General features: G+C 34.9%; 3 protein-coding genes across 5 annotated transcripts; 1 reads left to right on the top strand and 2 right to left on the bottom strand.

Annotated features, from left to right (window-relative positions):
• Positions 1–283: 283 nt before the first annotated feature.
• On the top strand, positions 284–14,985 carry LOC120079736 (ATP-dependent Clp protease). Of its 3 annotated transcripts, none has more exons than XM_039034087.2 (16): positions 332–1,293; positions 1,492–1,649; positions 2,025–2,086; positions 2,214–2,314; positions 2,430–2,509; positions 4,243–4,293; positions 5,032–5,106; positions 5,198–5,275; positions 10,950–11,006; positions 12,210–12,280; positions 12,375–12,474; positions 12,666–12,770; positions 13,310–13,372; positions 13,481–13,603; positions 13,698–13,856; positions 14,622–14,985. In XM_039034087.2, exons 1-16 carry the CDS (start codon positions 729–731, stop codon positions 14,676–14,678), a joined length of 1,905 nt encoding a protein of 634 aa, XP_038890015.1. In that variant the 5' UTR covers positions 332–728; the 3' UTR covers positions 14,679–14,985. The 3 variants fall into 3 exon arrangements, with proteins under 3 accessions (XP_038890013.1, XP_038890015.1, XP_038890014.1); XM_039034086.2 differs by having other exon boundaries at positions 369–1,293; positions 1,360–1,649; XM_039034085.2 differs by having other exon boundaries at positions 284–1,649.
• Positions 14,986–16,956: 1,971 nt separating this feature from the next.
• Positions 16,957–20,353, bottom strand: LOC120079700 (RmlC-like cupins superfamily protein). The gene is made up of 2 exons (XM_039034016.2): positions 19,850–20,353; positions 16,957–17,437 (listed from the first exon to the last, which is right to left on the bottom strand). The coding sequence occupies exons 1-2, from the start codon at positions 20,059–20,061 to the stop codon at positions 17,233–17,235; spliced, it is 417 nt and encodes a 138-aa protein (XP_038889944.1). The 5' UTR covers positions 20,062–20,353; the 3' UTR covers positions 16,957–17,232.
• Positions 20,354–21,552: 1,199 nt separating this feature from the next.
• On the bottom strand, positions 21,553–23,955 carry LHCB5 (light harvesting complex of photosystem II 5). The gene is made up of 6 exons (XM_039034015.2): positions 23,681–23,955; positions 23,364–23,448; positions 23,211–23,261; positions 23,003–23,123; positions 22,211–22,345; positions 21,553–21,990 (listed from the first exon to the last, which is right to left on the bottom strand). Exons 1-6 carry the CDS (start codon positions 23,901–23,903, stop codon positions 21,730–21,732), a joined length of 876 nt encoding a protein of 291 aa, XP_038889943.1. The 5' UTR covers positions 23,904–23,955; the 3' UTR covers positions 21,553–21,729.
• Between the last annotated feature and the right edge of the window lie 200 nt (positions 23,956–24,155).

The raw sequence follows: 24,155 nt of genomic DNA, 5'->3' as shown, positions 1-24,155 counted from the left end.
TCTGTTTGAAAATTTGAATTTTTATGTGATTATTATGTGATTCCACACCTATAATTACAGAAAAGTTGAAGTTAAGATTTTGCTTTCTTAAAATGTATTTAGTATGCAATGTAATTTCACAATATTAATTCCTAAAATCATGTTGGAGTGTCACTGTGCAAAAAAAATGGGGTCAAATCACAAAACAGAGAAAACATGCTTTAAAAAGTTCTTTCCTATTTTTTTTTCCTCTCTTCTTGAACATGATATAATATGTTGCATGTTTCTCAATATTTAAAACAGTGGGGTTTATTTGATTAAGAGTTGAAATAAATTCAGACATAAATTAGGAAAAATCCACAATCTCATCCATTTAAGAACTGAAATTTGTGCGTGGATGAGCAGTTGAATACGATGAGAGTTCGTCCTTGAAACTCTCCCAATTTCATCTTCCTCTGTTCGCTCCTCTCCCTGTTTTCTTTCCCAAATCCCACATTCCTTCTCATCCTCTCAATCATAAAATATTCCACACCTCTCTCTATCTCTCTCTCTCTCAATAAATTAACAATCTCATAGCGAAATTTGTACTCTTTCTTCATTTTAGTGCACTTTTTACCACTTTTTGTCCATCTATATATCTCTCTCTCTCTTTTCTCGAGATTTAGAGCTTGTACTGAATTGGATTTCATCTGGGTTCTTGAAGAACTGTCTTAATTCTTTAGCTTTTTGAGTTATATACAAATTTACCCATGTCTGGCAGTGGTGGAAGTGCGATCTTCAAATGGAAGAAGTTGAAGGCAATAAGGAGGCTGCTCTGTTTCTCAAATCACCATTACCGTTTGACCCAGATTTGCCCCATTTCGACCCATCTCAATTATCTTCATGTTTCGAGTCATCGCCGGCGGGAGTCGTTTATCGGCGTTCAGGAACGGTATAAATGGGACAACGGCGGGTCCGGTTCTGATGATTTCCATTCACAGACCAACAATACAGGTACTCCAATCCGTAAGATTCGGGCCGAAGCCAATTGCCCACGTTGTTCTAAGCATATGGATATCCTCTTCTCTAACCGCCATTTCCCAACCCTCAATCCTCCTTCTTCCTCTCTTTCCTTTTCTGGCGATGCTCCTCCCAAGACTGGTGGAGGAAGAGAAGCTTACGAGGCCGTTAATTTGTGCCCCAATTGCAAAACCGCTTACTACTTCCGTCCGTACAAGATCGCTCCTCTACAGGGCAGCTTCATCGAGATCGGCAATCTGAATTCCAAACCAAAGAATTCATCAGAAAGAAGGATCACTACCAAAGATGGTAAAGGTAATGCCATCGCTGGTTTTTCAGATGAAAATTATGTGAATAGTAGGCTGAGAGTCTCGTTTTTAGAAACTGCGAGATCGTATGGTGGAGAACCGCCTGAGAATTGGCCTCCTGGACCGCCTCCCGTTAATGGGTTGGCGGTGCATTCTCCTCCAGGTCCGCCATTTGCGCCTGGTGTGAACTTCGTTCGTGCTACAGGTCCTAATGGAAGCACCTCGGGTTCTGGTGGGAATGGCACTGGTGATGGGAAGAAGAGTGAGTGGGGAGGATCGAATTTGGGGAAGGATCTACCCACTCCAAAAGAGATTTGCAAGGGCTTGGATAAATTTGTTATTGGCCAAGAAAAAGCCAAGAAGGTCTGCATACCCTTTTTCAGTGATCTGATGGAATTATTATTAGTATGCATTTCATTCAGTTTAGAGGTTCTTTAGTGATATTACTCAAGTAAATCAGCTATCATGAAGTTAATTGTGCCTAGCTCGTCATATTTTAGTTTCTTTCTAAATTTCTCCAGTAACCTGGTCTTTGAAGTTTGACTACTATCTAGCACGATGATAACTAGGAGTGAATGAGTGTAAGCTATGATGTCCAGTGCTGAAGAATATATTTTTGCAAAATTTAGGTGATTGTTATGGCAAGAAGAAATTATATCATCATGCGCTGATTAATTGCAATATTATTTTGTGAACTATTGTAAAATTTCAAAGTCCGCTTTCTCTTATCTTTATCAGGTACTTTCTGTGGCTGTACATAACCATTACAAACGAATATATCATGCTTCCTTGCAAAAAGGGTTAGTTTTTCTTATAACGTTTGCATTTAAGATGCAACAAATGCATCAAAATTGTTATGTGGTAAATATGTTTTCCTTCAGTCCATGTCTATGAGTTAGCTGTTATTGTTGCTTTGGATTTGTGTAGCCGGTCAGGATCTGAATCAGGTCCCCAAGATATGATAGACGATGATGATAACGTGGAGTTGGAAAAGAGCAATGTTCTCTTGATGGGCCCAACAGGCTCTGGTATGACCTTTTACACTTATCAAGTTCCAATATATTGACACTGATTGTCATTGGCATAATACTATGCATCCTCAATGTATTGAAGATCTGTTCTACTTTGCAAATTGTAATATAGGTAAGACACTCCTTGCAAAGACTTTGGCTCGATTTGTGAATGTGCCATTTGTCATTGCTGATGCTACAACTTTAACACAGGTTAATTTCTTTCTTTCTTTCATTCCCTCTTAGTGATTTGTAGGAAACCATAACATATGATGTTCATATGTTTACTATGAATTTCTGGCACATTCTAGTCATCTTATTGTGCCCTTTTTTCTTTGTGGATAATTCCATGGTCATCTATATATGACTTCCTAAACTTGGTAATTTCTTAATGAAGTCATGAACTTGAGCCTCGCCACATCGATAAAAATTCTTAGCTTCTTGGGACTGGGAAAGTCTGCAGCATTTTAGAGTTTTGCTGATACAAAATTTATTTCTCGTTCTTTCATTTTTTTTCCTTTTTTGAAACAAGGGGTAGCTAGTAGGCAGTAGCTCAATTGCAGCAGAATTCTTGAAATAGTTGGGTATGTCTTAGATTGAAAGTCAACAAGATAAGAGAATAGCAACTGAAGGGTAAAGAATGGGAGAGTGTTTCTATGTCAGATGGAGATGCCCTAACTTTATGGATATTAGTTCTTTCTTGTATTCCTACTTCATTTTTTAGCTGATTTAAGCAATGTTTGAAGGTGGAAGATGTGATTTAAAAATGTTAAGAAACTTGTTTTTTCTATCTCAAAACTCTGGCCAATGTAGCTTTTCTTGTTCCAGAGTATGAAGTTTTGCTTGCCCAGAGAGGTCCTTGAGAGCCTGGGTTGAAATGTTCTCCAATGTTTCTTTTATGAAAAGATAAAATACTGCTTTGAACCCAAAGAAGAACTAAATTAGTAACTAATGTGTGAAAGATAGAAGGAAAGTTGTAGACAATGGATGTAGACCACTCATAAATATATGTATTTTCTTTTGTAATCCCCACTGGGATCGGGTGGAAGATTATAATTATTTATGGATTTAGGTGGCTGTAACCCACAAATTGGAAGTTGACTGTGCAGAAATTTAATGAGAGATCAAAGAGAACTGTACGGTTAAGTGTTGGGTACTGTGGCTCCAATGGCATCATTAAACTTTTCAGTATTAATCCACTTCTCTTCACAATTTCTGGGCTTCTAATTCCATTAGATGTGTGCTGGTCTTTTCGTGAAGGGATATGGCTTGATTATTGCATGAGGTGCCTAAAACATGAAGATTGTCGTGGAATTGCATGGTTTGCTCGGAGGAAGAGAAGATACGGATATCAATTCCATTATATTTGACTGTTCACCTATAAAAGTAGCTCAATATATGCACTCATTGATAGAAAACAATGGAGACCTACGATCCTTTTTCCCCCTTACACCTTGCTTGGAGGTTATGGGAACGCTTTTGAGTTTAGTTGGGTTTCCTTCCTTCCATTGCTAGAAGTCTCCTATTTGTCCAAAATTTTCTACCCTACATAGTCCATCGTTTCTATGATAAAGCTTTTCAGTTTTCATTAAAGGGTGCCTTATCCTTTTGTTTGTCTCTTCTCAAAAGGGAGGCGGGACAATAATTGTAGAAACAATCCTTTAATTTGATAGTAGAGAACCCACACATTGCACTAATTTTCTTCATTTTTCCATGTTCTCTGATCCTCCAACGCTGGTTTGAAAAATTAATTTTTGTTTCAACAATACAATATTAGCTTCTTCTCAAAATAATAAAGGTTTGTTTAGTGGGGTTTTGTGAATTTGGTTTTTTGTATGGCCTTGTATTCTTTTCATTTTCTCAATGGAAGGAGTTATTTCAATAAAAAAATAATAATAATAAGGATCTGTTATTGAATTAAGAGAGGATGCTTTTACTTTTTGCAGGCTGGTTATGTTGGAGAAGACGTTGAATCAATTTTGTACAAGCTACTTGCTGTAAGCTTGATGTTTAATTTCCTTGACTAAATGTTTAGCAATTTCCCTCATAGTTTGCTGACTTTATCAAATTGTGGTCGGATTTTTATGTCATTTATCTCTGCATTGTATAGTAGTTTTATTTATTTCATATTTCTGCTACAATGGTCTGTTTTCCTCTTTTTTATTTTTTTTTTATTGAATTAAGAGTGCTAGTATTAATGCTCAGATAAACTTTGAGCTCAAGAAATTTCTCTACTCCTATGAAGATGAAAATTTTGAAAAATTGGCCAAACCCTCATTTCTTCTTCTCATTCTACTAGGAGAGAGCTGATGTGGTGTATTAATGCCCGATAATTTAGCTCAACAAACTGAGAAAATGTTACTGTACAGAAAAGTTCATAACCAAGTTTCATCTCTATTTCCGGTTATTGCATTGTATTCTTTATCAATCTTACTTTATGATTGCTGAAGTGTTTCTATGCTCTTGAATTAATGCTGGTTGAAACTGTCACCATATTTCTTTTTTCTTTTGCAAGATTATATGCCTTTCCTCTTAGAGAGAAATAGGTCTATGTCGTTTCCTCATCATTTTGTTAAACTGATTGGATGATTGATGACAATTTCAGTGCAAGACATCTGGTTTTTACCTAAATATTCTCTCTCCCCGTTGAACTGTCCTTGTACTTTATAATTATCCAGATCTGGCCTCCTAATCTAAGAGCAGCTAATATTGATGCACATTTTATATTGATTTAGGCAGCAGAATTCAATGTACAAGCAGCTCAACAAGGGATGATTTACATTGATGAAGTAGACAAAATAACAAAGAAGGTTTTCATGTTTCTTCAATTAATCAATATCTTTTCTTTATCGAGATCCACTATATCAACATAAACGTTGTAATTGGTATCCTTCTTCTCAGGCTGAGAGTCTAAATATTAGCAGAGATGTTTCTGGTGAGGGTGTTCAACAGGCATTATTGAAGATGCTAGAAGGAACCGTGAGTTGATTGAACTTTATCACTTGCAGTGCACTACTTTTCCCAATTTAACGTGTTCAAGGAAAAATAGTTATGCCATCTCAGATTGTGATCTTTTTTGGTTCTTTATCTTTTTTGTGTGCAGCTTTTACTATTAGCGTCAGTTAGCTAATTTACTTTGTAACTGGAGATGCTTATCGTAATATGTCCATAAACATGCAATTTCTTGTTTTAGTGGGTTGGTTTATATTTAATGGTTTACATATAGTGTACCATATCATTTCTCATATCTGCCTGCTTTTGGTGGTTTAAGAACGAGGAAGGCTGAGATTGTGGAACGAGTTAGAAGCATGGATTGGTTGGAGGAGGATAGGATTCCTCCTAGGGAGTTGAGAGAGGAGAGAGTTTACTTTAAAAGCGAGTTTGTCAGCCTTATTGGGGAGGGAGAACATAAGCTCGAGACCAGACAAAGCCCGATTGGATGGAGTTGAAAATTCCTCCTTTCATAATGTGGTGACAGGTAGGAGGTATAATCTTAAGAAGTTCGGATATGGACGCGACACGATACAAACACGACACGTCATTTTATTTTTTTGAATTTAGGACACGTTTATTAAATGTACATTTTTTATCTCTAGACCGTTGTAGAATGTTTAGACCAGATCCTCATCTAGGAAAAGAGAACGAGGGTTTGGAGGCCCTTTTTACTCTAGCTGAAATTCACAAAGTGTTATTTGCTATGACAATAATAAATCCATTGGGATAGATGGCTTCACAATGGCATTTTTACAAGATAATTGGGAGTGTATTAAAGAGGACTTCTGGAAGGTTTTCACTAAATTTCATGAGGGGCTATTATTGGTTCTGGAATGAGTGAGTCATAGGTGTGCCTTATCCCTGAGAAAGATAAAGCTTATAGACCGATTAGCCTGTATGAGTTTATGTAAGATGAAGTTGAAAACTTTGGCTGATAATTGAGGACGGCCCTCCTTAGTACTGTTTCTACTTCTCAAGGTGCTTTTATAGTAACAGGAAAATCTTAGACCAATTGTTAATAGCTTACAAAGTCATTAAAGAATGAAGACTATAGGCAGTGAAAAGAAGAAGGGGTTATCTTCCAAGTCGATTTTCAGGACGCCTGACCATGTGGATTGGAACTTCTTAGATAGTGTTGGAGGAGTTTGAGTTCAAGTGGAGATCCTGGATATTTAATTGTGTAAGGTCTACAAACTTCTCGATCTTTGTCATGGGAGACCTATTGGAAAGATTTTTGCTTCCAGGGGTCTCAGACAAGAGGGTCGCCTTTACTGTTTATTTTTATTGTAGATATAATGAGTTGAGTAGAATTGTGTCAGTTGGAATGAATAAATGGGGTGTTGGAGGGTTTTAAGGTGGGAAAGTAGTCAATTCATTTGACACATCTTCAGTTTGCCAATGACACTCTTTTCATTTGTTCAGGCCATGAGAGTTGTTTCGTTGACCATAATGGATAATTGTCGTTCTTCGAAGCTATTTTTGGCCTTAAGATTAATAGGAGTAAAAGTTCTATAATTGGTCTCAATTGTTGCTCTACCATATTAAGTTATTGGGCCTCTTTGGCTAGATGTGAGGTGAACCCATTTCCGTTCTCTTTTCTTGGGCTTCCTTTAGGAGATAATTTGCAGAGTCAGGTTTTCTAGAATCCTAGTCTCATACAAGATTCAAAAAAGGCTGTCTAATTGGAAACATACAAGACTCATTTTTATCCAGTCTGTGTTGAGTGGAATCCCCAGTTACCAGTTATTCCTACTCCTCACTAGGTTACCTCATCTTCTGCTGCAATCTGGAAGTGAAATCCTGAAGAAGGACAAATTTTGTTTGGCAAGTTTTTCACGATCAGGTTAACTCTATGGATCTGGTCTAACTCTGCTCTTGCTTTGTATTGCAATTACAATTGCAATGGTGCATTCTCTATAGGTGGCTATCGGAGGACCTTCACCATCTTCTACGTGATTGTCATTTTCTGTAGTCAATCTGCAGCAGATGATATAAAGCTTTTGGTTTACATTTTGCTTGGAGGAGAGATTGGTTTTCTATGATTTAGGAGGTCCGCTTGTGTTTGCCTTTTTTATGAGAAAGGTAATAGGTTGTAGCAAATTGGTTCTCTTATTTATTTATTATAATCAGTATTATTATTATTAGGTGTTTGGGGGTATCTGGCTTAAGAGGAATAATAAGGTTTTTAAAGAGGTGAAGAGGTTATTGGTTTAAACCTCTCTTATTGGTTTAAACTTGTTTCTTTTGAGATTGGGCCTGTTCCTTAATGTCTCTAAAACCTCTCTTATCCGTTTAAACCTTGACAATGAGGAAGTGGATCGCTATGCTGCGAAGTTTGGGTGCAAGGTGGAAACTTTCCTGTTCACGTATTTGGGTTCCCTATTGGTGGGAAACACAACGCGCTAAGGTAGCTTGGAATTCTCTTGAGGAGAGGTTTAAAATCAGGGTAGACAAATGGAGAGGGATCTCCCCCTCAAAGGGTGGTAGACTAACACTCGCTCAATTGGTTCTTGACTCTCTCCCTTGTTACTTTTTCTCTCTTATGCAAGCCTCGACTTGTGCTATTAATTGTTTGGAAAAGATCATTAGAGACTTCATTTGGACCGGGGGCCCTGTAATCCTACTTCCCACCTTGTCAACTGGAGTGTGGCATCTTCCTCCACTTTGGTGGTCTTGAATTGGTTTCCTTCGTCAGAAGAACACCGCGCTTCTTATGAAATGGTTGTGGAAGTTTTGTCATGAAGAAAACACTCTTTGGAGACGTGTTATTGGGGCCACATGTGGGGTTGATGTTCTCGGCTAGTCTTCTAATAAGCCTTAGAAGGGAAGGGAATCTAGACTCTGGCCAACACTTTAAAGCTTAAAGAGCACTTTAATTTCATTGAGTTTACCGTGGGAGATGGGAGATTGGTCAGCTTTTGGAAAGACAAGTGGTGTGACTCTCAACCCCTTATGCTGAAAATCCCTGATATTTATACTTTATCTCTAAAAAAGAATGTTGTGATTGCGGATTGTTGGTGTGCTTCTAGTCATTCCTGGAACTTGGGTCTCAGAAGACGAGTTTTTGATAGAGAGTTGGGTGATTTGGTGGCAATTTTGGAAACCTTAAACTCTTGGATACCTCGGGATACTCATGATCGCCTCAAATGGAAGCTAGATGCCTCAGGGAAGTTTAGTACTAGAACTACTTTTTTGAACCTCACTAAGAGAACCCTGCCCTTTCTTTAGTATCTCTTGTGTGGAGGCTCAAAATTCCCAAAAACGTTAAATTCTTCTTGGGGTCCCTCGCTCATAGAAGCTTAAACACTCACGAGAAACTTCAAAGGAAGCTTAAAAACTCTTCCCTTCGCCCTTCCATTTGCTCTCTGCTTGAAGTCTGAGGAGTCCTTGGACCATTTGTTCCTTCACTGCGACTTTGCCACAAAGGTTGGGCTCTTCTGTTCAGAACTTTTGGGCTGGAGTGCTGCCTACCTAACAGGGTTGATGACTGGATGGCTGAGGGGCTGGATTGCTTTGCTTTCGGTGGCAAAGGTAAAATCATTTGGAGATGTGCTACTCGATCTCTCCTATGGTGCATTTGGAAGGAAAGAAATAACAGAATTTTTGAAGATAATTATGCTTTTGATTCTTTTTGGACAGTTATTCAACACTCAGCATCTTGGTTGTGTACTAATTACACCAAATTCTTTTGTAACTATAGCATCTTCTTGATTTTTAACCATTGGAAGGCTCTTTAGGGAGGGTTCTTCTCAACCTCTTGCCCTTAGGTTGTTACCTTTTGATCCTAAGAGGTGAAGAGGTGAAGCGATTGAGGGAGGAAGTCCATGGGGACTTGATTTAATGCCTGGCTGCTTGTGGGCGTTAGTTTTATAGTGTTTCCTTTTTTTTCTTTTTTTTTTTTTTTAGTAATTATGATCTTCGTCTGATTTTGTTGGATTATACCTCTTTTTATTTAGTTTTGGGCTTCAGACCTTCCTTTTCTCCTTCCTAGATGGTTGTCGTAGTCTACCTATCATTGGTCTCAATTGTAACAATTAAGTTATTAAGGATTTAGTCCCTGAACTTCGATAAATATCAATTTCGTCTTTTTACTTTACAATTTGTAACATATTAGTACCTATCATGAAAAATATTATTAAGTTTTAATGAAATTTCTTACCGTAGGTTGATAAACTGATAAAGGTTCAAGTTTGTATGTAAATTATAAAGACTAAATCTTTACATAATCGAAATTGAAAATTAAGATTGATTAGATTTTTCACGATAGGGACGAAAATGTTACGAATTGAAAGTATAAGGACTAAATTGTTACAAATTTGAAAGTAGAGCGGATAAGTTGTTACATGATAAAACTCAAAAGACTTAAAGTTATTATAAATTTGAAAGTACAAGGATTTAATCTTTACAAATCAAAGTGTAGGGACCAAAGATGATTTTTTATTCTTTATTTTCCATAGCTTGTTGCCTTGAGTTCCCCAAAGTCCTGAATAAAAGAAAATAACAGTTTCTTGTAATGAAAAGGTTAGTTATGATCAAAATATTTGGAGCAAATGGTATTATCTCTTTTTAAGGATGTTGTGATGTGGAAAAAACTTGGAAGGCCTAGAAAACAACTCGAGTGCAGATACTTCTTTTGCAAAACTTTGGAGTCTCAGTCTAGAGCTATAAAATATGGTTACTATTACTAATACTCAATAATTGGTCATAGACTTCGTGATAGGAGAAAATTATTGAATAAAACTGCCACAATGCCTTTTAGTAACTGTTGGATAGTGATTAAAATTCTACATATCCCATCAATTCAAAATACTTTCGCACTTCTCTCTTGTACATCTTACGGTTTAAAACTATGTGGCTCCTCCATAGAAGGTAGTGCAGAGCAGGAGGGATTCCTTCTTACGTGGGTCCTTGAGGATTCAATCTCTAAGCCGTGTCCTTAGTTCAACCCTAAACACTATAGGAACTAAGAAACATATTGTATGATTTGTTCTCTCTCTCTCTCCCTTCAACGTACATACAGTAGTATGATAGCTTCACATCTGCTGACAGTTATATTTATTTTTTCCAACATTCTTTTTCATGAAAGTTTTCAACTAATTAATTTAGCTTCTTGCTTAGTGGTACGTTGTAGGATTATGGAATATTGGAATTTGTTTATGTTGCCATTTGAAGATTTAAATCGTCGAACAAGAAAATCATATTGATGGATCTCTATTAGAATTGTAAAGCCCTTTTAAGCTTTCTATTCTCAAGATATTTGTTTCTCAACTGGAAATTGGAATGCATTCATTTTTCGATTTAATCTTTATATTATGTCTTGTTTTTTGAGTTGTTTTATTTTCACTCCCTTGTGGAGTTTATATCTTTTGAACATTAGTCTCAAAAGTCCATTTCTAGTTTTAAAAAAAGTAAAAAAAATATTGGAGTAACCAGTCTATCTGTAGGTTCATTAACATTTTAGATCTAGATGGTTGTCCTTTCTACCTTGTTATTCTTCTTAATTCTGACCTTCCCACTCTGTTATCTCACGGACAAATTGTAATTTAATTTCCACAAAATGGAAAAAAGAATATGGATCTTTTTATACTATTTTTAGCCGTATATTTTCCCCATCCTAAATTCATAATATACTAAATTCTGGGTATGACTTGTTGTCTAGATAGTAAACGTTCCTGAGAAGGGGGCAAGAAAACATCCTCGCTGTGATAACATTCAGGTAAATATACAAAAGTTCTCTCTCAAATTTCTTTTGTTCACCTATATGCAAGTGTTTCAGTGTCTTGCAACATTTCTTCATGATAATCCTTTTAGAAGCTAAAGTTTAGTATGGTAATGATTACATGAATCTGTGTAATCTATTAGAACCTTTGTTTTTCTTCAACAGATATTTCTGAAGAAATTTGTTTGTCTTTGCTTAGGTAGAGCTTTACTTGTATTACATGTATACATATACACACATAAAGGTGGTGTAAACAGGGAAGAAGAGACCTGAAGAAGCAAAATTCCACTACGTAGGAGCATAGGGTTGGGGTCATTCATGGCTTCATGTGTCTGCATGTTGTGGGCATACGTTCAACTCTTGAGTAAACGATGGGTAAAGAGAGAGTTACTGTGTATGGTAGTCTGGGTGAATGTTTAAGTCAATCATTAAATCTGAGTGGGTATGCCATCAAAAAGGCAAAACCTTAACTTAAGTTTATCAGATCCAAAATCCCCTAGAAAAGAGTATTGGGAAGAGATGCCTTCTGGTCGGCCATCGTTAAAGTGTTGGGACCATGATACCAAGCTAGAAAAGAGTGTAAAATTAGTATAGAAACTTTGAAAGATTGCTCTTGTAATTATTAGAATCGAAGAGAATTTTGTGTGATTGTACAAATTCTTTGTACAAGGGATTTCTTTCTTATGCTTACCTCGTGGACTATAATGTACCTTTTGTGCTGTTAAAGTACATAAACAAGTCTTCAAGTACATAAACAAGTCTTCAATCTATCACTTATTTGACATTTGAATTTATTGCTCTTTATTGTAATTGAGACGAGCTCAGATAACTGTAGGAAGTCCCTATCATAATTAGAAAAAATCTGGTTGGAAATATTCATTAAAGAGATTCAGAGTTGAATTCTAGTTTCTTTGTTTGGGGGTTTTCCTTTCCTCCCACCCCACCCCCCTCCCCCCTCCTCAAAATATTATTTTATATATAGGATAGAAGACATTTCTTTGATTGCTAGAGGTTTTTGGTTTAGGTTGGACAGCTAGGCCCATTCAATTTCTGCTGTATTTATTTTCTTGTGGATGGGGATTACTTTTTTCCAGATATAGTTTCATAAGCGTCTTCGCCACCTTTTAATGTTTAAACTTGTGGCTTTTCCTCTGGAGATATTATCTCTTTAGTTTTAACCGAGTTGAAAAAAATCTGCAGATAGATACAAAAGATATTTTGTTTATATGTGGTGGAGCATTCGTAGATCTAGAAAAGACAATCTCTGATAGGTAGGTTATTCAATATTTTTTGCCATGAATTCTCATCCCTTTTCGGTGTTAAAGATGCTTTCTCAATACTAAAATGGTTTGTTTTACTGATCAGACGGCAAGATTCTTCTATTGGTTTTGGAGCACCTGTTCGTGCTAACATGAGAATGGGCGGGGTGACAAATGCTGCAGTTACATCGTCATTACTGGAATCAGTGAGAATGAAAGCCCTTTGGATTTGTTGGCATTTGGCATTAAAACTCTGCATTCATTTATTCATTTCACGTTTTAGATTTATAATCAATGCATATTACTTTATTTTTGGCACGACATCTCATTTCCCCTTTAACGAAATGGTCAGAATTCCTTTAAAGATCATCTAAATGTTCTATTTGATGTCTTCCAGGTTGAGAGTTCTGATCTTGTAGCATATGGTCTCATACCAGAGTTTATAGGGCGTTTTCCAATTCTTGTGAGTTTATTAGCCTTAACTGAGGATCAGCTTGTCCAGGTATTATTAATTCTTCCTTCCTTTCTTTTTATTTTTGTTGTTAATCTAGACACTACATTTGAAAGAAATTTTTTAATAGAGATTCCAACTACTCTATATCACAAAAGTTTAATATTTAGGCATGTATGATAATTACTTGTTTTTGGTTTTTAGTTTTTGAAAATTAAACCTATAAATACTTCTTCCACCTCTAAATTTCTTGTTTTGTTATCTACTTTTTATCAATATTTTTATAAACCAATCCGAATTTTGAAAACTAAAAAAGTAGTTCTGTTTTTTGGATTTTGGAGGAGTACTTAAAGAAAGATGCAAGTTATTGAAAGGAAATACACTTAATTTTAAAAAATAAAATACGAAATGGTTACCTAATAGGCCTTGACAATTTCATTTATTCAAAATATTGTTTGAATTGTCCTTGTCGCACATGTATCAATATAAGATATTCCTAAAGCTCCATTGCTTTTCAAATACGCAATACGTATGCATGTTATGCATTCAGTTGATTCTCTTTGGCATTTTCGACCTGGTGTTGTTAACAGGTCCTCACTGAACCGAAAAACGCTCTTGGTAAGCAATACAAGAAGTTGTTTGGCATGAATAAAGTGAGTTTCTACTTTCTCATGCAACCAATTTCCACGTTTTCCCTTTCCATCTCCACTATCATTATGGCGAACAGACCCGCTTAGTCGAACCACCATTTCAATTTCCAGGTGAAGCTACATTACACAGAAAAAGCATTGAGAATGATTGCCCAGAAAGCAATGGCCAAGAATACCGGTGCCAGAGGCCTAAGAGCCATACTGGAAAGCATTCTTACAGAAGCCATGTATGAGGTATTGAGGCTAAAAGTATCCATCTCAATATGGCAATGAGGTCCTTGAATGTTCATTAATGACATAAGCTCATTTGTTTTCCTCAAATGTGTAGATTCCAGATGTTAAGACTGGAAACGAAAGAGTAGATGCCGTTGTCGTTGATGAAGAGTCTGTTGGCTCGCTAAACTCGAGAGGATGTGGAGGCAAAATTCTTCGTGGGGATGGAGCGTTGGAACGCTATCTAGCTGAGACCAAGTTGAAAGAATCACAGGTACCAGTTTTTTTTCATATATGGCTTTCATTCTGGGAGGGAAAATGATTTGCTATAAACTGAAGTCAAATAGTCTTTTGGGCTTTAGGGTACGTTTGGGGTTGCTGTTGGAAAGGATAAAAACGATTAAAAGTAAATCTTAACTGTTTTTTTTTTTTGTTTGGTAAAACAGATTGGGATTAAATCTCTTAACATCACTTTTAAGAATACATTCATTTCATGCCTATTTTGAAATCAGTTTCCTACCCTCTTTTTGGATTCTCCTAAAATCAGATGCGGTTGTAAATTCATTTTTATTTTTATTTTTATTTTTTTAAATAAGATTTATTTCATATGTTTATTTCTTTCTCACCTAATCAAATCTATATCTTCTATTTTTAAAACAATTACATCATATTGATTTTTTTTTAAAATAAACTATCTCCCTTAGTATTTAAGAAATAATTTAGAGTAAACAAAATATATTATTCTAAACCATTATTTGAATTATATATTACAAAAGTAATCAAAGTTTTAGTAATAGGTCTATTTTAGCTATTATAACTAGAACAAGATAATTTAGTATTTATTTATCAAACTTTAATACCTTCTTTTTTAGGTTTCAAGCTTTACTTCACTAATTTACTTAATTTCACACATGATTTTTCTAAAAACATAGTTGCTTAAAAGCTACAACAATCATAAAGAAAGGTTTAGAATAGTTGGAATTTTGTTCTTTGTAGCATCTTATGGAACTTACTTGAGATACAAACAATTTGTTTGTAGGAAAATATGGAGGTGGTTGAGTTGCAGGAACTGTCATCAAGAGCCGCGAGTATATAGAAACCGTCAAGATAACCACGACAGTTCTGATGAAATACATTTTCCCTTTTTGGTTTATGTTTTTTTTTTTTTGGTTGGGGAAAAAAATACATTCATAATATATGGTGTAATTATGCCCATTGTAACACCACATAGATCAGGTTATTAAGGTCATTGCATTAGGAAAGATGAAAGAAAAATGCATTCATAATTTAGGCTAACACACCATCAATGTCTAAATAATCTGTAAAATGAAAAAGAAATAGCTGCCAATCAAGATGTCTTTCCATTTATTTTTTAATAAATTATAAATTTAGTCATTGAAGTATTTGCTTTGAACTTTTGATACTATTTACCGAAATAGAAAAAAAAATTAATAGACATCGATAGACTTCTATCGTATCAATCTTTATCAATAATAGATTGTATAAGTTTCTATCACTAATACCAATTATCGACCTCTATCAGTTTCTATCACTGATAGACAATGAAAGATTTTTATCCGCCTCTATCAATGATAGATTTTTATTGATGATAGACTTCTATTGACGTATATCAATAATAGACTTGTATTAGATTTTATTAATGATAAACGTTGACATTTTAGATATTAATAACAATGTCTATCACAACTATCTAAAAGCAACAAAATTTTCAATAACAATGTCTAGTTTATGTATCATAATAGACTATCTAAAAGAAAAAGAATTATCAACAACTAGCAACAATAAAATGATTATCTATTAATAGATAATAGTAGTCTATGATTATCTATCATTTAGTCTATCACTTGGCTATCCATTGTTTATAATTATCATTTTAATTACTATTTTGGAACTAGCAAAAAATTACTCTCACTTGGTCTATAATTTGATATTCCATTATCTATCACGGTCATTATGATTAACAATTTTGCACTAGCAATCAAACTATAATCCTCCATTTTTCCAAAGTTGTTTAGTTTGTGAAAGTCTCAAGTATTCCCATGATTCTCTCTATTGCTATTATAGTCTTCATAAATAGCCCTCCATTCAAGTGGACTTGTATTGGCCTGGCATTGATGTATTTATATCCTTTCTTTTATCCCTTTGTCACTTATGCCTAGTGATACGAGTGAAGCGACTTAATCATGTGTTCAAGTTTATAGCAAAATGGATTAGCATTAAATGCACTCGAACGCTATTTATGACAAATCAAAGTTTAACTCAAGTTATATTTAAATGAAGTCATTTTGGATTGAAGGCACTCAAGTTGTATTCAATGACCTCAAATGCATCTCAAATTTCATTCATGCAAGTCAAACATCAATTCATGAAGTTGAGCTTCATTTATTCGTGGAAAGTTACCATCATTACTAGGCTAACCAAGCCATTAAATTTTGAATATATGGGGTCAATTAGCTTTTTAGCTTTTGAGTTATGTTTTAGGTTACCTTTTGTTGGTGGTTCTTTATGACATTTTTTTTTAGAGCTTTATGACATTTAGGTTATATTATGAAAGCTATATAAAGTCATCTTGGTTGTAAGACAAATCTGAAGATAATTTATACACAAATCCTAAAAAATGGGTTGAAATGAGAGATGACCCACTTTCTGGAACTAATTTTATGACCTTTAGAGTGAAATTATCTTCTTTTTTTTTCTTTTTTCTTTTTTTTTTGAACAAGAGATAGAAGTTATTGTGTTGTCCTTCATACAAAAATAATAAAAAAGTTTGTTTCATGTTTCCTCTCTTTCGTCTTCATCTCCAACCTTCATGAACATGATCATTTGAGCTCCTTGAGTTTTGAAATCACTATTCCATCTTAAACTAACATCAAACATTAGTATTATGTTTTCATATGTTTTCTTTTTATAAATTTTTTTGGTTGAGAGGAAAAACAGACAAAAGGAAAATAAAAAAAGAACAAAAATGAAGAAGAAACGAGAGCAAGAAGAGCAAAAGTTCAAAATGACAAGTCAATAGAGTAATTTCTTTATTCGCAATGATGAGACCAACAAAAAGTTATATAACATTAGTTTTTAGAAAGCGAGTCAAATTTCCTTTGCATCCTAAAACAGTCAAATTTCCTTTGCATCCATGTTTTAGGCCATCCGTACAAAAGGCACACATTGTTTATTGCAATTCTACGTAGTTTTAACTTCCATGCTTGACTTAATCAATCTTGCTCGTGGGATGATTCATATCTCAAAAACAAAGACCAATGGTCTTCCATGCCTCAAAGATATTTGATCATCAAGGTAATTCAATTTTTACTTTCCCTGGATTGATTTCAAACTGGCATTGAAATTTCTAAGATTGAGTTCTTTGAATCTTCTTGTTTATTGGCAAGAATTTTTCATCCAATCATTTGGAGTTTCATAACATACAAGAAAAACTTAGATTCTAATTAGGAGCATGACAATCACAAGTTCACAACAACCTGCAATCTCAGATGTGATCTTGATATCAAACTCAGTTTGTTCCGGAAGCAATTCAATAATAGAACCTACAAATCTGGTTCAACAAGAAAAGCAGTCATGGAGTTCATCAACATTTAAAGGCTTGAGATAATACACCAAGTTCTATTGTACAACTAACCAAAGTTATAGTGCTTATCCACAGCAACTGAGACATCCCAAGTGCAGCTCATTCCCTTTGGGAACACAACCAAATCTCCAGCGCCAATCTCAACAGATTCCTCTGATCCAGCAGGAGTAACCTTTACCTTTCCTTCAAGCAGATAGCAAGTCTCTTTGTCCGAATATGTCCATGGGAATTTGCTCGGCCCGCACCCCCACCTATCGAATTTACAGTTTAACATCCAGTTTTCAGTCTTAACTTCACAATGAAACCAACCAAATATTCAACATATATGCTTCTATGAGAAACCTAAGTATCTCTCCAGCTCAGGTTTTTCAACCTTCTTTTAGACAATTTAAAATTCTATTGATATATTTTAATTGGTTTGTAATATACAAACAAAAGACACAGGTCTAAAAGGTATCACTTATAAGGTCAGACAGATTGAAATCAATCCATTTTCTAATAATATACCTTTTGACCCATACTTCCTTTCTAAGGCCACGAGTATATAATCTTATGGAAATTTTAGTTGAATTGAAAATTTTAAAAACAGTGACTTTTAGACAAACCACTCAAGATATTACCATGATTGTATTATTTTTCTTCAAGCTTTTTGTCAGCAATAGTTTTATTAGAGCCAGGATCACTAGCTTCAGAATTCTCCTTTTTCACGGCATAAAAACCTACAAGGATTGAAATCAATCCATTTTGAAAATCAACATGATTACTTTTTGTGGGGTTTGAACACAAGACTTCCTGGACCACATACTTTGATACTATGTTAAATCACTAATTGACCTATCAGCTTAAATTGGTGAGTGAACGTAAATTTAATATCATATCATCTAATAGATAGATATGTCTAATTTTAATGTGCTTACTTTTCCCATTATATATTTTACTATTAGTCTTAACTATGTAGCTTGACTATCATAAAATATAGGCACATCTTCACTATCAATTAAACTTCTAACTGCTTTCATGTTTCAAAAAAAAAAAAAAAATCTTGACCATTCTTCCTCTTTACTAGTTGAGTCTGAAACTTAAACTTCTTAACGGTTTTTATGTTTTTTTTCTAAAAAAAAAACTTCAACCATTTTTCCTCCTTACTAGTTGAGTCTGAAATCAATATAGCTTCAATAGGCATAGAAATTAATGTCTTTTCAGTAGAAGTCTATGATTTTGCACCACCACACAAAGTATGTAACCACGAGTTGCTTTAGTTTCAGAGATTGTTTCCACACGAAGTTGTTAGTTATCAATCAAAGTCTCCTGACTCTATTCGATAAGAAGTGATTCTTTTTCTCCCTTTCACTAAGCATAAATGGGAAACAAGCTTTGTTAGACAACTTAGTTGCATACAAGATCACTTCAAAGGTGTTGAATCTTGGGAGTGGCGAGCTGAATAACTCAATGCTAGTTAGGACACATCTTCCCTAAGGACAAAACTCAGAAACAGGCGCCAACCCAAAACAGGCTTTCTAAACCCTTGTTTTTACTTATTAATATTTTGTGTGTCAATTTGCCGTTATATTTATGTTTAGAGTACTCCTTCTCCCATTGTATTTTGGAAATTGTTCCAACACTCTTGGAATTGGAACCTTATTCTAAAGCCAGTGATTCTTACGCTAGTAAAACTATAAATGATAGAAGATTTTGAAGAAAAATATATGGTTTAAGTACGACTTTAGTTAATTTTAGTCCTGCATTTTTAAAATGTTTATTTTGGTCCCTATACTTTCAGCTTTAGTTCATTTTGATCTTTGTACTTCTAACTTCTGTTCACTTTGGTTTTTGAACATTCAAAAGTGACCATGTTGATCCCCTAAAAATAAAGTAAAACTGAAAATGAAGGGACCAATATAGTTACTTTTTAAAAGTACAAGGACCAAAATGAACATTTTGAAAATACATAGACTAAAATGAACTAAAGCTGAAAGTATAGGGACCAAAATGAACCTTTTAAAAGTATATAGACTAAAATGAACCAAAGCTGAAATTATAGAACCAAAGCTAAAATTATAGGGACCAAAATGAACCATTTGAAAATATGAAAACCAAAATGAACCAAAACTAAAAGTAGGATCAAAGTAGTATTTAAACTAAAATATATTATACACTATGGTTTGATATTTGTGAGTGTCCATGCTAGTTTGTGCAACCCTACTGCATTTGGTTGTCAAGAAAATTCGTGAGATATTAAATCCTACCTAGGTGGCTACCATGATCCATTATCTCCATATTTTTCATTATTTACATTGGCTCTTCTTGACCACTAAACCAACCCACAGTGATTCTTAGTTCTTAGCTACCCAGCTAAGAGCCAAGCGAGAAATGACAATATGCACAACTTACAACCCAGAAGCTGGAAGTGGTCAAAGATCAAAATAAGAACTCCTCAAACACGCCATTATCCATCTGTTTATCAACATTCATCAACTCTTCAGACAGATTGAAACCCATTTCCAAAATTGCTAACATCGTTTATATCAAGGCTCGATGATTAACAGAACAACAACATGGGTCATTAACATCAACAATTAACAACAATTTGGGGGAAGAAACAATGACATTGCAACGACTAAATGGAGAAAAAAAGCAAGAAACAAGATAGAGAAATAAAATACTTGGGCCATTTACGAACGCCGAGTTCGGTAAGCTTGGATTCAGGTGGATTCTTCTCAACTTTGATCCCCAGCGTCTCAGTAGCCATGGAATCTGCTCGAATTTGAAGAGACGGTGCCCTTTTCCCAAAGTACAAAGAAACGTTTGTAGGTTTACTGAGAAGAGGGTGTGGCTTTAAATTTAGTAATGAGAAGCCGCTCACAGCGGAAGCCATCCCAATTCCCAAAATCCGCACTATTTGATTTCCCTTATTTTTTGGGTTTCTTCTAGAGGAAAAGCAACGGCCATATCAATTATCAACCTCATGTTCATAACTCTCTTGGAATGCCACTTGGAATTGGTTCATCTACTCGTACCTTATCTGGTACGTATGGATTTTTTAAAATAATTTTGTTATTGGTGCAAAAGTGAATACTTATTTAGATAGAGTCGATCATAAAATCATAAATAGAGAGAATCGTTCATAAAATCATAATGTTTAGGTATAGAGATCGACCCATAAGGTTGGCCATCAAACCATAAGTTCATTTGGATAAGTATGGAGACCCTATAAGGTTCGCCGTAAAGTCATAATGCCTAAGTATAAAAGACGGCCTATAGAGACAATTATAGAGCTTGAGAAGGCTGATTTATGAAAGTAAAGATTATGTCCAAGTATTGTAATTTTGCACATTTTTGGGTCATTAGTGAAATAAATCCAACCATTTACGAGGATTAATAACGACTTGACTAATGACATGAGAAATTAATTAGTAAATATGATCCTACAGAACTTTAATCAATTACAAATTTAATACGTTTTCACAGTTAAAAAAAAAGGTTAAAAAGTGCCCTTACTTTTGGTATATAGAAGAAAATCATTTATCTACACTTCATTGCATCCCTTTTCTATTTCCTCCATTTTCTTTGTTTCAACCTGTGATCTAACATTTCCATATTTTACCTTTATTTTTCTCTCTTTTTCAATACTCTCCTATTCCCCTTCTTTTATTTCTCAATCTCTAAAACTATCCATTCAATCAAAGCATATATAGACTATAATGAGAAGAAAGGATAATAATAATGAAACTAAATCAAGGAACCTTAGGATTTAAGCGTTTTAACTAGTTTGTGCATTAGTAATTGAGTGGGAGTTAAAATGTTTAAGGTTTTAATACACCAAAAAAAAGAGATGCATTGAAAACTTGGATCATAATATTGAGAACAACCAATAGGGGTGAAAGAAGAAAACATGTACTGATTACTAATGATCGAATTAGTCTATTTTCTGGTTGTGGTTAGTTTAGAAGGAGCTCCAAAATTGAAGATGTTATTAATTTCATTTTAAATCCTTTTTGTTTTTGTAGATTCATCAGTTTGTTAAGTTTTGAAGGAAGATTAGATTCCGCAACTTTCATGTTGGATTACAAGGAACTCCTTATTAATTAATATTTTGATCAATTTTCAAGTTACATGCTTTTGAGTTTGATTGATCTAAAATTCTCTCATTTGTGATTGTCATTAGAAATATGTTTAAACAAGATCAATTCAACTTAATCAAAAGTTATGGATTAAGTAGGATGTGAATGAAAACTTGAGTTATATTAGACAAATCATTCCTATCAACTCGAAGGCTCGGGTAAGATTACTCAACAACCCAACCTACTTCAACCCATGAACATGAACTTCATACTAGTTAGTGTAGTTAGATACCATTCTCAGTCACATTTGATAGAAAAATTTGATCTTAACTCCTTTTTCATATCTCTTTCAAATGCAAGAGTGAGTAGTCAGGGGCTACAAATAGTCTCAATACCAATTTACAAAAGCATTCAAGATTTTCATTCTTCAATACACAAACTTGGGATTGGCTTGTGGCTTTAAAATGAATCCACTCATTGATTTAAAGAGTTGGAACTCTTTCAGCATTCCCTGAAATGACTGTGAGCAAGTTGTTTCCAAAAGGATCACTCAAATGCTTTGCCAAATTCTCCACTGGCCCTTCTCCTGTCACATATGCTTGGAAGTAAAACCCTAGCATTGCAAACATTGCCAATCTCCCATTCTTGATCTCCTTCACCTTCAAGATCGCTGCCTGGTCCGGGTCGTCCGCTAGCCCCAACGGGTCGAACGGCCCTCCCGGGTGAAGCTTGTCCTCAAAGTTCTACAAAACGGTAATATTTGTTATCTTTATATTGAACTCAAAAGCTTATACCAGTTTAATATATTTTCGATACATCTTTCTTTTTGTTTCCAAAATAAATAAGAGTAATTAACTTAGTGATTTTTATCAATATTAATGTATGAGAAAATATCATCACAAGAGTTTGAACATAAGATCTCTTATTGTGTTATCATGTAAAGATATTATAGAATTTACGTACCAAGCCGTTGATGATTCTGTAATATTCAGCACCACCAACAAGAACAACCTCAGCAATGACGGCGACAATGAGGTTGATGGGAATGTTGTTTCCAAAGTAATTCAATGTGTTTCCATCAAGAAGCAGAGCTCCAGTCTGCATAGCCCCATAATTTATTCATATACAAATTAGTTCACATTTCTTTCCAAGTTCAATCATACGCTATGTCTAATAACTTTTGAGGTCTTGTTTGGTAAAAATTTATGTCAATTTTCTTCTCTCCAACTTACTTACCATCATTTTCATCTTCAAAGGTAAACCTTTGAATTTTTAATCCAAATTCTAAAAACAAAAACAAGTTTTTAAAAACATCTTTCTTTATTGTTCAAAATACTGATTAGATTTTGAAAACACATTTCAAAAGTAGTTATAAGCTTAATTTTGAAAAATAAAAATCTAAATGGTTATCAAATGTAGTATTAGGTTTTCGTTTCTAGTTTTTGAAAATTAAGCTTATGAATACTATCTCACTTTTTAAGTTTCTTTGTTTCGCTATTCATTTTCTACTAATGTTATTGGCACAAAGCTAAGTTTCGAAACTAAAATAAGTAGTTTTTAGAACTTGTTTTTATGTTTGGAATCTAACTAAGAATTAAAATGTTTCTTTAAGAAAGTTGGAAAGCATAATAAGAAAAATGAGAGAAAAAGAAACAAGCATGAATTTCAAAAACAGACAATCAAAAAGGAAATTATTCTCTCAACCACAACTCAATATTGTTATCAAACGGATCTTAAATAGAGATGAAAATCGACCTTGAACCAGACAGCCTCGGGGCCGCAGTTAGCGCCGAATTTGTTGAAGGCCTCAGGGATGATGAAACCAGCAGCTCCAAGCATGGCCCATCTTGCATGAATCAATTCAAATGCTTGGTATCTGCCAAAAACACCACTCTTTCACTAAGCCTTCATATAATTATTGAACAAATTACTCTTTGTTTTGTAGATTAATAAATTTAATTACTTGCTGAAGTCTTCTGGTTTCTTGCTGAGTCCAAAGGGGTCATAACCGTAGCTGTAATTAACCAGACAAAACAATGTGTTTTAGTTCACTTTTCATTGGAGTCTAAACTGAGAACTATAAAGGTGAGGAGGACAAAAAAAAATTGAACCATACTCGCCGGGGACTTCTCCGTTCAAGTACTCGGGGATCTCCGATCGGTCCAACAACCCATCGGGCAAGAAAATCCTTCTGTCCGGACCTAATTAATGTTGAAAAAACACAATCAAGATACCTGTTGTAAAGTAATCATCACATTCCTTACTTTAACAAATTTGGTATAGAATTTTACAAAATAGTATTCTTGAAAATTTGATATCATATCTTAATACACAAGATATTAACTTAAAACTTACTAACAACCGTGAGAACGTGACATATATTTGTATTGATATTTATGTGTATAAAACTTTATTGAGAGGAACTGGACTTACCATACCACTTGGCGAGCTCGTCATTGACTGGAGAGACAGCGGAGGGCTTCGGCTTGGATGGTGCAGCGGGCTTCTTCCCGAAAAGCGCGACGGTTTTGAAGGTGGCCGGGCTAGAAGCAGAGGGAGCCGATCTAGCGGAGGCACCGGAGAAGCTAAGAGGATTTCTCAGCATTTCGGAGACCCCGAGGGAGGCGGCGGCGGTGGAGGCTGCCAAAGAAGCCATGGCCAGAGAGAATGAAGAGATTGAAGGAAAGAAAGGAAATTGTGTAAATGGTGAAGATTAGATGTGGAGAATGTAGAAGCTATATGGTTGGTTCTGGTGGATGTGGACATGCCACGTAGGATTCAGGTTTGTGATTGCTCATAAGCTGAGAAATCCAATGCAGTGTTTTGATTGGTGGAGTATGGTGACGTGGCAGATGTGGCCTTTAAGTTGGTCTCTCCGATTGAGTGATTTGGATAACGTGAGCTATCC

The sequence above is a fragment of the Benincasa hispida genome, chromosome 6, assembly GCF_027475165.1.
Source record: "Benincasa hispida cultivar pf3 chromosome 6, pf3_genome.v1.1, whole genome shotgun sequence".
Classification (NCBI taxonomy): domain Eukaryota; kingdom Viridiplantae; phylum Streptophyta; class Magnoliopsida; order Cucurbitales; family Cucurbitaceae; genus Benincasa; species Benincasa hispida.
The sequence above is the reverse complement of the archived record's forward strand: the minus strand, read 5'-3'. Positions and strand labels throughout refer to the sequence as shown.